This window comes from Amblyomma americanum, chromosome 8, assembly GCF_052857255.1.
Source record: "Amblyomma americanum isolate KBUSLIRL-KWMA chromosome 8, ASM5285725v1, whole genome shotgun sequence".
NCBI classification, from domain to species: domain Eukaryota; kingdom Metazoa; phylum Arthropoda; class Arachnida; order Ixodida; family Ixodidae; genus Amblyomma; species Amblyomma americanum.
The window spans coordinates 25418294-25432008 of record NC_135504.1 but is presented as its reverse complement, the minus strand read 5'-3'; the positions used below and the strand labels follow the sequence as shown (position 1 = coordinate 25432008).

At 50.6% G+C, this 13715-nt stretch overlaps 2 protein-coding genes across 3 annotated transcripts in view; both read right to left on the bottom strand.

Moving 5' to 3' along the window:
• The window catches only part of LOC144100156 (uncharacterized), an 18901-nt gene extending 15000 nt beyond the window's left edge, over positions 1-3901 (bottom strand). The window contains exon 1 of the mRNA XM_077633181.1: positions 3787-3901. The gene's annotated coding sequence lies outside the window, so the exon portion shown is untranslated. The remainder of the gene's footprint in view (positions 1-3786) is intronic.
• Positions 3902-12479: 8578 nt separating this feature from the next.
• Positions 12480-13715, bottom strand: part of LOC144101161 (nidogen-like) — a 37813-nt gene continuing 36577 nt past the window's right edge. For both annotated transcript variants that reach the window (XM_077634206.1, XM_077634207.1), the window contains one exon: positions 12480-12816. In XM_077634206.1, the coding sequence (XP_077490332.1) occupies positions 12695-12816 (122 nt within the window). In that variant the 3' untranslated portion in view covers positions 12480-12694. The remainder of the gene's footprint in view (positions 12817-13715) is intronic.

Sequence of the window (13715 nt, the reverse complement as noted above, 5' to 3'; positions counted from 1 at the left end):
TCAAAAGGCGAAACCTTGCAGTAAGAGACGGCACCCGCGCTTCCAGATACAAAACATTGTTTGCCACGTATTTAGGGAGACCCAAACACAGGCGCAGAGCTTCTCGCTCTAAGAGCAGAAGTGGGCACAGTTTGTATGCAGCTGCTCCAGAAAACAAAACGCAACTGAATTCCAAGATTGGCCGGATATACATTTTGTAAATCAGCAGAAGAGCATGTCTGCGCATACCGCAGCGAGGGCTACTCATCCTTCGCAGAAGGCCTACCGCCCGAATCCCTTTCGCAGCAACCTGATCTATATGTGACCGCCAAGAGAGAGAGAGGAGTCATAAGTTACCCCGAGATACTTTAGGGAACATACCTGAGGAATGACATGATGACGATAAGACAATGAAATGTGTACCTGTTGAGTAACCGGAAAAGGTAATAAAGCGCACTTGTTTACATTAAGACTTAAGTGTAATTCAGATAACCATCGGTCAAGGGAATTTAAATATGACTGTAAAACCATATACACAGAATGTAAATCACTCGCAGCAGCAAAGAAAGCTATATCGTCTGCATAGACGTACGTAGTCACGTCAGGGGAAGTCGGAATCGAACTGAGTAAGAGGTTGAATAGAACAGGGCAGAGAACTGCACCTTGAGGCACACCTCTAGATTGATGAAATTTCCTTGTAGAAACTCCGCGTTGACAACAATAAAATTCTCTGTCAGCCAGGAAAGCTGACACCCATTCCAAAAAATAACTTGGCAAGCCCAGAGCACGTAGTCTGTACATCAGAGGCCCATGTTCGACACTGTCATATGCTTTCGAGATGTCAAGAGTTACCAGCGCAGCATACTGTCGACGCCGGCGCGCTAGTCGGACACGGCTTTCGAGGTCAGTATGCGCACACCATATAGAGCACCCAGGCTTGAAACCAATCTGACAGGGGTTAAGTAGTCTCTTTTCAGTAATAATGGGCATGATTCGTCCATACAGCACGCGTTCAACCAATTTCACCAGATTCGATGTCAATGAAATTGGTCGAATGTTGTCTAAGACCAACCCTTCGCCTGGCTTTTTAAGCACCGGGATAATTTTGGAAACACGCGATACATCCGCGAGTTGGCCCTTGTCCTCTTCACTGCAGGAACCAGAGACCAGTGGAAAAAAGAAAAAAGAAACGAGAGAGAGTTCATGACGATAATACTTTCGTTATAACTTAACCTTGGCATTTTATTTGGAAGTTATAGATTGTTCATATCCATTCGTAACGCTTCACTTAAGCTTTTAGTTGTGTGCGCAAGATATTTGAGCTGTAGCTAATTGTGCGATTTGCCCATTATGGCTGATTGACACGACTGGCCGTTCCCCGTGGCCCGTGCATCACGTGTTGGTGCGTCGCCAAATCGAGAGGCGTGCTGTCGTTCCGCGGACTGGACGACCAAGGAGGTTCAAGTGCCTCTCCCCTCGCGGGAATTAGCGGCGGCCCGCGAAGATTCGAGCGCCAGCTCTGGCAACCACCGCTCTAGCCAGTATTTCGGCTGCCGCATTTCGCTGGCCCCGCCGCGGTGGCTCAGTGGTTAGGGCGCTCGACTACTGATCCGGAGTTCCCGGGTTCGAACCCGACCGCGGCGGCTGCGTCTTTATGGAGGAAAAACGCTAAGGCGCCCGTGTGCTGTGCGATGTCAGTGCACGTTAAAGATCCCCAGGTGGTCGAAATTATTCCGGAGCCCTCCACTACGGCACCTCTCTCTTCCTTTCTTCTTTCACTCCCTCCTTTATCCGTTCCCTTACGGCGCGGTTCAGGTTTCCAAAGATATATGACACAGATACTGCGCCATTTCCTTTCCCCAAAAACCAATTATTATTATTATTATTATTATTATTATTATTTCGCTGAGTGGCGTTGAGCTGGCGCGCTGTTTTGACAAGTGATCGACTCGGCTAGCAAGACGGCCCACAGGCCATTGAGGAATTGGACGAAGGGCCTCACCTGCAGCACACAATCGCAGGTTTGGAGGAAAAAACCAGTTTGACCAGCATTGCCAAACGCTGTAAAATAATCTGGCAACAGTGGTACACCCAGCGCGTCGTCTGCTATTTGGTCCATCGCATCCGCTTGACGTCATCGGATCGCAGGCCAGTTTTTAGTGGCGCATGAGCACGTGATGCGCGGGCCGCGGGCGAACGGACCGTCGTTTGAATCGGCCATTATGGGACGCGTTGCAGGAGGTTCCGCGTGTACATCAAACGGTGTGTACATATTCAGGGTGTGACCAGGCAGTACGCCGCCAGAGGGCACTGTGTGGGTGTTCCCAGTGCACGCCTAATACAAAGAATTATACTTTCTTAATTATAGACACCCAGTGGGACCAGAATACATCGCCGGTCATGAAACTGGCATGGAAGAGTCTCACGTTTGGCGGTGGCTCAGTGGTTAGGGCGCCCAGCTACTGAGCCGGAGTACCCTGGTTCGAACCCAACCGCGGCGGCCGCGTTTCGAAGGAGGCGACACGCAAAGGCGTCCGTGTGCTGAGCGATGTCAGTACACGTTAAAGATCCCCAGGAGGTCAAAATTCTCAGCTATGGCACTTATTTCTCCCTTTCTTCTCTCAGTTCCTCCTTTATCCCTTTTCTTAAGGCGAGGCACAGGTCTCCGCCAAGATGTGAGACAGATACTGCGCCATTCGCTTTAGCGAAAAACCCATTTTCATTTTTTTTTCAAAATAGCCCATTGGCTGGAGGGCAGTGATGTCACTTCCGGTAAAGGCGTCAATAGCTGCTAATGTTGTGACATGCCAACACATGAGAGATCTGGATGTCTCCGAATTTTTTTGTCGGGGTTGGTGCAGTGTACACTATGCTGCCATACAACTTACAGGCCATAGATCCGCTCAAAGGGTCACGCGCGACAAGTGGAAACATCTCTACGGAAAACAGATTTGGCCGCCATTATTTCGGCGAAAAATCATCAAAGGAACGCATGATGAAAACGATTCAGCCCCCCCCCCCCTTTTTTTTTTGTTCTCATCTATGCCGCTCATAAACACCCTCCTAATGTGGAATAACCACGCAATTATTTGAACCCGATCACTACCATTTGATTTATTAGCTATTGAACATAAACGAGGGAAGAAGGGGGGGGGGGGGGACTGGGCGATATTTTTCAGGTAAAATTCGGGTTGAAATCCAGTTATTCAGAGAACAGTTCCACATTTCGGGTTCGGTTTTACTATCAGAATTTGCTATAGGCGTTGAATTACTACACCGCTTCATACAATGACGCATAACGATACGTCTGGACAATTCCCGAGTTTTGGCATCTCGTTTTTAGAACGTATTTTACGAACTTATCTTTATATTATACGAATTTCACAGCTCAAATAACGTTCTTACTTTGTGCAGCCGGTTTGAACCGCAGCTAATTTTTAAGATGAGCAGCAGACTGAAAAAAATTCCTCTGGACGAAGAAAAATATATAATATGTTATGCGTACAGTGTTTACAGCTTGCTGCAGGAAAACGTGCGTTCTCTAAAAGGGCTATTCTCGGCTAGAGATCGGGTTGAACCCGATTTTTAAGAAATCAATTTTGGACGGGCAAGAATAGGGGGTAGAATCGTGCGTTACCCGAAAACAGAGATCCTATTTATATCCGTAGCCACGAGTCGGCGACTGCAGAAGGACGGAAGGCGAACGATGCAACCGGAAGGCACTGCGAGAAGCTCGTGCACGCGGTAGGGGTCGGAACCAGAACAGGCGAGGCTCTCGGCCGCGCCCGACATTTGAGCATCACTCACTTGGTTACTGGCCTTGATCTGTGTGAAATATCTGCCCTCAAAGTCCAAAATGGCTGGTCGACGGTCCGCAGAGAGGAACTGCAACCCTTAGAGGCCCTAGGAAGGCAGCTCTGCGCATACGATGAGAAGTCTTGTTCAGTTCGTATCGCCATCTTAACTACGTCCACTGGAGGACACAGGAAACTCACACTGACCCTGAGTCAGTTAACGCTGCATGCGCTTGACTTGACCTCGTTCTGGATTCGTATCAATTTATTCAACGGATGAATATGCGCGGGCGAAAGCCAGACAGGTCGATACATACAAAGAACAGATACCGTTAAAGCCGAGATAAACAACGTGGCAGCGATAAACGGAGTATCTCCCTTCTGTTCCCTGCTGTCTGGCGCGTACTGCGATTACTGGCGGATTAAGCCCATGATCGACACGGCAGGGTTTTCTCAGCATGCTTCAGCAAAGCTGGCCACGTTTGCAGAGAAGCCTGGCGGACGCAAGGACTTAAGACAAAGGCTATTACCTACTGTCTACTTTTAGTTTTCATTGCTTGGCGCGCTGTACTCAAACGCTCTGCCCAGTCGCAACTAGGTTGAAAAAAGGCCCTCGCTTCTAAAAGGCACTCGCAACGAAAACAAAAACAAATGGAAGCGAGATTATAGTTGCTCTACTGGGCGCTGAGTGGACACAGATTTAGGTGTGGAGAACGTGAAAGCGGCGACGTACGATGCAACACGGAACAAGCGAGCAAACAAAAAAAAAGCAAAGATCGTCGCTCACGTACCACGCGTAAAAAGTATTCCAGGGCTCCTTTCGAGATGCGGTCGTGTAGTTTTCCCCAAGCCTGGTTGTAACCGAGGTCAAGATGTCCAAGGAAGCACTCCTGAGCGACGTAGGACCATGTGCTGTGTAGGCTGGCGGTGAGGTCTGCGCCACGTTGAAGAGAAAACTGCCGTGAATCTTCCAGGCGAGCTGGGGCGGATTATATAGGCTCTTGAAGAGGCAGGCGGGTGAGGAGTGGGCGGAGGCCCTTTTGTTTTCTTGTAGAATGCAGCCTGTCAACATATCTCATGGGCAAAATGCACCGGCTACACCACTTGCCCAGAAAAGCTTTCTCCCTGGGCTGGAGGCTGCCACCTTCACTTTCCTTGAAAAAAATTGAACTGCTGTCGCTTCAGTTGCCGCTGGGCCGGGGGGGCGACTGGCAGGGGGGGGGGGGGGGGGGGGACGCAGTCTGCAGATGTTTCTTTGTCAAGTTCCGACGTCTATACACGTCAGTCGGACAATTGGAGCCACCGACGAACCTGACCCAACTGCCAGTACCGGTTCTTCCACTTTTCTTGGAAAAACGCGTGGCTGTACTTGAGTCGCCGCAAAGGCACGTGAGAAGGGGAGCCCCTAAACAAGCGCGTGTTTCTTAACAACCCACCACAGCCATCTAGTTCTGGGGAAAGCGAATCTGAAAGTGAGGAGGACGCGCCCAAGTCGATGCCCTATCAATACTGGGGGAAAAAGATATGCGACTGTGACAGTAGTTACGAGTCATCACTCGACTCCCCTCTCAACTCACCTAGCGCGGACGTGGATGGAGCTGCCCCTCAGTCGTCTGTCTCACAGACCGCTCCCCCCCCCCCCCCCCCCCCCGGGAACTCGCTGACCTTTCCGTGAACTAGTCTCATGTTCCAAGAAGGCCGCACCAGTGGGCTTGGAAGTGGTTGCAATGTGATCAGCGCGTCGCCAACAAAGGAACCCGTGCCGTCCCTGCCTCTCCTTCTTGCAGCAGATGTCCTCGTTTCCTCCGGGCTGTCATTGGCATAACCCGTCTTAAAGGGACACTGAGGAGAACCCTGTCAATTTTTTTTTTGTTAGCAAAATCTGATAGTTCGGTATTTCATGGCTTTGTTGCCGCTGGTCCGAGAGCGAAAGATGCATTTATTTCAAAGAAATTTGGATTCGAAGTTGAAAAAGCTTTTCCCGCCGCTCCGATTCAAACTCGAGAACTCTTATGACGACACGGAGAACTCTTTTGACGCCACAGGACGGAGTGACGAGGAACGTGACGTAAACGGAGACTCCATGATTTCTGGCGGCTAGCGGTGCGGTCTAGCAGCTGCCGAAATGAAAGCTACCGCCACCGCACGTTGAAGGCACCTATCGGGGGTCGCTACCGTCGCTTCGTTTACGTTTGCACCGGCGTCTTGCCAGCGTTACGATGGATCCCGTTCTCGAACCCGGCGACGTAGTTTCGTAAAGACTACTGTCTGCATTTCAGCGACCTCCGCCCCACAGAGCGAGCGATGCTTTATGCTTTTGAAGGAGCGCGGTTAGGTTAGGCGCCGGCGGGTCGTTTCCCCCTTCCTCAGTGAGCAGCCGTTGCTAACTAAATGTCATAACACCAGTGCGGGGAGTCGCGAGGGGCCAGGACAAGGTTGGCGCCTTGAGCCCATCGGAGGCTGGCCGGGGCTTTTGGGCCAACGGATTGTTATTCCTTGAACGGTGCGGTGTCACGGCGCAGCAGGCGGCGTCGAGGTCTCCCACGCTTGCAAGGGCCAGGTTATTTATTTATTTTTTTTCCACAAAAAACGGATGGGTGTTCAATGGCGGTCGGGTTTAAAGTTGGCGGCTTGAAACTAAAGCCGGCGCACGACGCTTCAACGGCTTCCGCTAGATCCAACGGGTCCACTGTATCGGGCTCTCTCGCCCACTTGCATGTACCTTCAGATATGTCCTGTGAATGGATTAAATTAGACGAACTCGAACAGAACAGCTCCGCCCAACTGCCGAAGCTATTGAATTACGTCAAAACGTGCACCTCGCCGCGGAGCCGAATCAGTCTGGCCGGGCCGCCGGCGGCTGGCGCACTCGGCGCGAAATAGAGACATGCTCCAAGTCTCCCCGCCAGTGCGGTCAGAGTGCGCCGAAGCCGCCGAACGCGTCGGCGGTCAAGCGCAGTTGGAGTATAGAGGGTCTCGCTTTGACCGACGTAACTTCGCCGTGCAGCGCGCGCGCGCGCGCGCGCCTCGCCGCAGCATAAACGCGCCTTAACAGAGCCTGCGCTTAAACGCTAACCAACGTATTCGGCGGCGACATCTATGGGAGCCACTGAAACCCCCCACCCACTCACTGAATAAAAAGAAAGAAGAACTCCTGTACCGAGGTTCGGAATAGAACATGGGCCTTCGGCGTTTGAGGCGGAAACGCTACCTCTCCGCCACGACAGCCGTCAATAAAGGCGCATCTAGTGAATGCACTCTTCTGATTCAGAAATCTCCGCGCTTTCGCTAGGTATATTCTGGCCTAACAGAGCTAGGCCATCAGCAATTTTTCTGAACTGCCTTGTACCTTGTTCCCCGTCCCTGATAAACGATTTCCGTTAAGTAGTTTGAAATTGACTGGCACAGCCGGGAATGTTTCGCCGGGCGAGCGTGCGAATACACAAGTGCTGCCTTGTACGATCACCGACCATCGTGCCATAATCGCTTTTCATCCAGGCTCCTTCAAAGTTTAACTAGCACTTGAAGCGGCACTTGGAGTTCCTCTGCTGTTCGGCGCTTGTAAATAGAGGCGCGTCAAAAACAAAACCACGGGGCACGCAAAGCTCATAGACGCGAAGCGCCAGAACAAATCGAAACTCTCCTGGCCGCCTGTGGCGCCGCCAAGCATAGGTTTTCTTTGCTTCCAACATTCAGGTTGTCTTTTGCCTACCTTCCTTGTGTGATAAAAGTGCACTTTTGGTTTTAAAACAAAACTTACTTCAATACTGAACCGCGCAACCTACCTTTGTCAGCCTCAGAGATTCGCGCTACATGTAGGAAGGAAAATTCCTCCAAGGTGGCGGCTCTTGCCCTATGGCGTCACCACGCTTGTACTTGCGAGATTGGCCTGTGGCGGCGATACCTGTGTTTTGGTTCTTGCTATTTTCTACCTTGCAAGAGCTTTGTTTTCAGTAAGAGCGGCGTTTTTTGTGATCAGGAGCTGGTATTCTATCGATACAAGCCAACTTCAATTTCTCCTCAGTGTCCCTTTAAAGAAGCCTAACCATGTACAGCTGTCAACATTTTTGTGGGTCGTCAAGGGGTTGCCCAGGCTTCCGGAATGCAACAGATACGGCTGAGTAGTAGTAGGGTCCCTAAAAATACTTGCAAGTATTTCTAGGGACCCTAGCCGTACGCCTAGGATGTGTCCATCGAGTTGGAGCTTTAGGGTGCCTCAATGCCAGCGCCGGGGTGGAGACATCTGCGGCGCCGCCATATTGAATCACACGGGATCAGCGGCGCTAGCGTTCGTAACGGCGCCGTTCATGCTCTCGGCGCGCTTCAAAGTGCTTTAACTTGAACGGCCTTTTGCAGCGAGAGCTACACTGGGCTATCAGTCGAGCATTTCGCGGAACATGGGAGAGGCAAGCTCTGATTCAATATGGCGACGTTGCTTTAGTTGTCTCCACCCGTGGAGCGGCGGCGCTGGCATTGAGGCACCCTAGTACAGATATCTGCGCCCCGCTCGCGCCTGCATGCTCGTCGCGCTTTGCGCATGCGCAGACAGGATCCAGCGTATGCCCGTACGCGTAGGCGCTCCGCCGGTACGCGTAGGATGCGTCCATCGAGTTGGGGCTTTACACCGTTGAACACGTTGATCATTACATGGCATTCCGCTAAGAGCACTAAGAAATTAAGAATTGAATTTCTCCTCGATGCTGTTTCTGTCTGTTTCATCAATGGAACGGTGGCTGTGACATATAAGAATTGGTTAGGCCACGTGAGACATGATTAAATTGCGGTATCATCGCTGACACTTAGGGTTAATTCACTACAACGTTTAAGCCAGCCTGCTTCATGAGCTGGAATGTCAACAAACAACGTATAGGCGGTCATAATGCAGTTCTCAGCCTTCGAGATGCTCGTGCCTTCGGTTTGGCTTGGTTTAGTTTGATGTTCACTCCTTTAAAAAATAAGACGGCTTCATCACCGCCAGGTGGTTTCCACGAAAAACAGCCATGAACCCACGCTTAGTTCATTCTGTTACTTTGCAAAAAAAGTTATTTTGTCATTCAGTTTCATTCGTAACATGTGCGAGATGAATGTTGTTGCCTTTTAACGCCTCATAATGTTCAATCTTCTTTTCTGAACAGTGTTTTTTCCTGTGCGTTCACTTCTCGCGTTGTGTGCTTTTTCATTTTGTATATGCTTAAATGAAGCGAATCCTGCTTGGGCAAGAGCAAAAGCCCGCAGCGTAACCAAATTGATATAAATAAAAAAAACGCGTTTCCCCTATTTAGCGCAACGGAAATCCGCAAACATGTTTCGACTCCGTGGAACTAAAGCGAACACGAATCCGTGTGCAGAACGCGTCATTTGTGGCCTTCGTATACCGACGCCCGTGTCGTTGAAAGAGAGGAGGAGGGGGGGGGGGGGGGGGGCAGCATTTCCGGCACAGAAACGTCGCGCCACTTTATAAATGGGGATTATTTCTTGTTTATAGTGTGCAGTGCCACCTATTGTCCCTAATAGGCCGATTTCGCAAAACGCACTGCGCGTGCGAGCTCTTACCTGAAGAGACCACGCCGCCATCTTAGCTGTAGTCGGTCATGACGCCTCCTGTACGGCAGTGGTTGGTCGGTTTTGAGGGAAGGGAAATGATAATAATAATAATTGGTTTTTGGGGGAAAGGAAATGGCGCAGTATCTGTCTCATATATCGTTGGACACCTGAACCACGCCGTAAGGGAAGGAATAAAGGAGGGAGTGAAAGAAGAAAGGAAGAAAGTGGTGCCGTAGTGGAGGGCTCCGGAATAATTTCGACCTCCTGGGGATCTTTAACGTGCACTGACATCGCACAGCACACGGGCGCCTTAGCGTTTTTCCTCCATAAAAACGCAGCCGCCGCGGTCGGGTTCGAACCCGGGAACTTTCCTTTCTGGCATTTATCGCATCGTGCTAAAGAAACCAGAGGCAGGTGCAGCTCTGAGAGGGGCAGCGGAAACTCTGGCAGGGCAGGAATGTGGAGGGTAACGAAAATGATCCAACTTAAAGACATGTAGCGCAGCAAGCTATGGAAAGGAAAATTGGAGGGGACACTTAATCTCCTCCTCAAGGAGCTCAAGTGAGTGCTGCAGGGCCGCTGTCGATCTATTTTTTGTCGTATTTGACGAAGCTTTACGGATAGACTACGGCAACATATCGCACATTTGGAAGCTAACGAAGTTAGGCATTTCTTTACGGCTGTTCTAAGCGCAATATGTTAGGCTCAAGAAACTTGGTTAATACGCCGATTATACATACACTCGGTTTATTGTTCGAATATATACGGCATGGAGTTCTTACGATATGTATCCTGCTTTTTATGACCTGAGCGACAGTTGCTTTTATGAACGATCATTATGAATGATCAGAAGTAAAAACAAGACAAAGGAAGTGCAGCCACATGACTGAAGCCGCGGGGCCGGGGGTAACTTCCGGAAGGATCAAACATAAGGATAAGTTGTACTGAGAAGTTCTTTTGTGAGCAGTAATTGACTACACTGAGGATTTCAACACAGCATTCAGATGGTGAGACAATTTTATTTCCTTCGCGCCGAGGCCAACCCAACAAACTGCGCAGAAACTTTCACGGATTCAGCCATCGTCACACTTCATTCCACACTTTCAAGAAGCATCCTCTTGATACCCCTTCCCTCCTTTATTCTTCACGCGCGAAACTTGAGAACAACCTTCAGTATAAGGAGAAGAAATCTTTCTCCGTGCTCACAACAATGAGGGCGCATTTTATTTGTTGCAAAGAAACGATCAGAAAGACGCGAAGAAGTGTAACCTGCGACGCACGTATATGCTAAATAACTTGAGGGCTTACGGCTTTCTCCGCAGCGGTGATCCTCCAGAGCACGGCAGCCGCAAATGGCATCAGTGTTTTTATTAAAAGCGCGCCTCGCCGATCTAACGAAGCACTCCACGTCCGAAGCGTAGTACAGGCCGGTGTTTAAGGCTTGTTCCGTTTAGCCCAGAACTAAAGCTGTCCGATGAAAATGGTGCCTCCTCTAGACAAAGGACGAACGGTTTGTGCGAGAACAGCGTCAGTGAATAGTGAGTGCGGTGATTTCTGCCCCCGAGATGTCAGCGCACGCTCAACTGAGAGTGAACGGGATGGAAGCGTCCGGCGAGAGGAGGAAAGCGTCGGGCTGGCGATTGTTGCGCCATCTGGTGCATGCTTGTCGCATTACGAATACGCGAAGCGTCGTGTGGAAGAGGCGAACAACGTCAGGGCCGTTAGGAGACAGGAAGGAGGGAACAGACAGCGATATAGGACACAACCAGAATGTGCGCTTCGTAAAGTAGCTCTTCCAGAGATGTGGAAGGCAGAGGACAGCTCGAAACTGGGTAAAGCGACACAGGGAGCAACACGAACGCTGTTTATTTCAGAATGCAGGCCCAGTTCAGCTCTCTTACGCCAAACTACTGGATAAAAAAAAAGCGGAGAAAAACTACATGCGGTCTCCGTGGCTTCGCTCAGTGATTCGACAGCAATAGCACTGTATAGTATGCTTTCCAGTGCCCTCTGTTTGATGCCTCGTGTACTACTTCGGCCGTGACGAAACAAAGAGAAAAACCCGTCCAGGTAGGAAAATGAGTAGAGGAAGCCGGAATTTCGCTGGACTTCAATAAATAAAATGGTACAAAGTGTCGCAGAAGCTCCCTGGCCAAAAGTAGGAGAAAGGGACTTCTTTGTTGAACTTCAAAGTGTAGTGACACCTCCTCCCAGTGAGAGATGAAGGATCGCGAGAAGTAAGCCTAAACAAAGCTGGAAAACGCCGGGGGGGGGGGGGGGGGGCATCGACGAAGACGCCAGAGGAGCAGTCCCGAAGAAGCGGCGAATGAGGAGAACATGCGAGGAAGGTGCTCCGGATTATTTTTAAGCTCTCTCGGCAGCTTCGTCGAGCGAAAGCCATGACCCCACGTCGCCATTTCAAGTCACAACACCAGCGATCACTGCGTCGTACTAGACCCTCGCGGACACGGCGGGGATTTGTGCGCGGATGGACGGTGGAATTCGTGCTAACGACGCGGCACATGCACACGACTAACGCCTTTTGTTGAGAGGAAAAGAGAGAAGAGAAATAGAAGAAACCAACGTGCGAGCTTTTCCACTTGAGTCAGTGACATAGAATAATTTCCCTGTATGCAAATGCTGGAAGAAAATTACAACCATGCTGAAACCAATTTCACTCGATTTTTTTTTTAATTTCCCGCCCTTAACCATATGCTGAAGAGATGTCACGCCCCGACACGTTCGTACTTCGCTATTGGCTGAAGCCCAAAACGTGACAACGAAGCAGCCAATGGCGAATGACGGGAAATTTCAAAAATGGAATGAAATCCGCCTTTTTCACAAGATGCAGCGCCCTCTGTGTAGCGGCGAAAATTCGTCTGCTACTGGTTCAAAATAAACGTTCGTGCGAGACGCAAGCGCCATCTGGTTCCACGAGAAGCCAGCTGCGCCTGCGAAGTGGCAAGTGTGTGCTGGACAGCTGCCGCCATCTATCGCATGCGCCTGTCACTAACATGAACCGCGCGCGCGCAATAGGAACTGGCGGTTTTGTTTTGTTTTCAACCAGTGGAGCTGGAGGAAAAGACGCGCGCATTCGCACAGCACCCTTGTGAAGAAGTCGGATTGGGAGAGAATCCTTATATTATAGTGACCTTGATTCAGCTCTAGTTTCCTTTTTGTTCCCCGCGAACGCTAAACACGCAACAGACAAAAAAGAACGAGATGACGGAGCATTTCACTTTCTTCACCTTCGCGGCACGAATGCTGCGCGAGTGGCATTCGACACGGCTTAAGTGGCAGCGTCCATTCGCTGGTTCTTTGGTTTTCCTCAAGGTCATCACACTTGTCCGTATGGCAGACAAGTCCATGGTGGGCGCTCAGGCGCTGACCTCGTTGCAGGCGGTGCTGTTGCCTCCGCAGTGGCATGTTCGGCCCCACTGTCCACTGGGCAGGCACAGGTGTCGGCAGCCGCCGTTCAGGTGGCTGCAGGCGTTGGCCACTGCACACGGGGAAGGGCGGTCCATGGGGTTATGGCGAGGACGTTGTTGCAAACTACTGGTGGAATTAGCCCTGCGATTATACTGCCGAAATTGCTCCACCATAGCGACACTTGGATGTTAATCAAGCGGGAGAACTCGACGCACAGATTTGTGATCTGGCACATCTACGTCGCCGCGTACAGTCCTCGCAAAAATTGGCAATGGCTTAACTTGGCTAACCCTGGTAATTCAGCGAAAAGAAAGGACGCTTGCTAAGCGTCTGAGGCTCGTCCATGGCAGCTCCGCTACACGCTCGTGACAGCCGTTCTATATATACCCACACGACCACGTGGCTGGGACGTGGTATCACATATTCTTACGACACCCCCATCGGATTACATCACGTGGCTTCACATCACCCCATCGGATGTCCTTAAGGTCGAAGGCCAACCCAAAGGTCACCCAGTGTCAAAGGTTAGAGCCCAAAGGTGAACTAAATGTCATGGGTCAAGGACAAAAGTCAAGAGTCCGACACCATAACTGTACCACATGTGGTCGCACACGGCTAACGTGGTTGGGCTGAAGGTCGTTCGAGGTCATTCTCCAGCCTACGCAACGACTGCTTTGCCTAGCGTAATGAAGTTTTGCGCTTCAGTAGTCGTCAACTGCTGCTGTCACCATCTGGAGTCCGGATCAGAGTCAATTAATTTTAGAAGACGGTAAGCCCTCTTAATAGTAGTAAACCGTGCCCACGCCAAGGGACTGCATGTTTCCCACTTGTAACTGTGCGCTCATTCCAGAACCTTATTCGTCCCTACCCGCCGCTCTGGCTCAGTGGTTATGGCGTTCAACTGCTGATTCCGTGGACGGAGGATGAAATCCTGGCCGCTGCATTCGCTTTTCGTAGGCGCCAAGATGT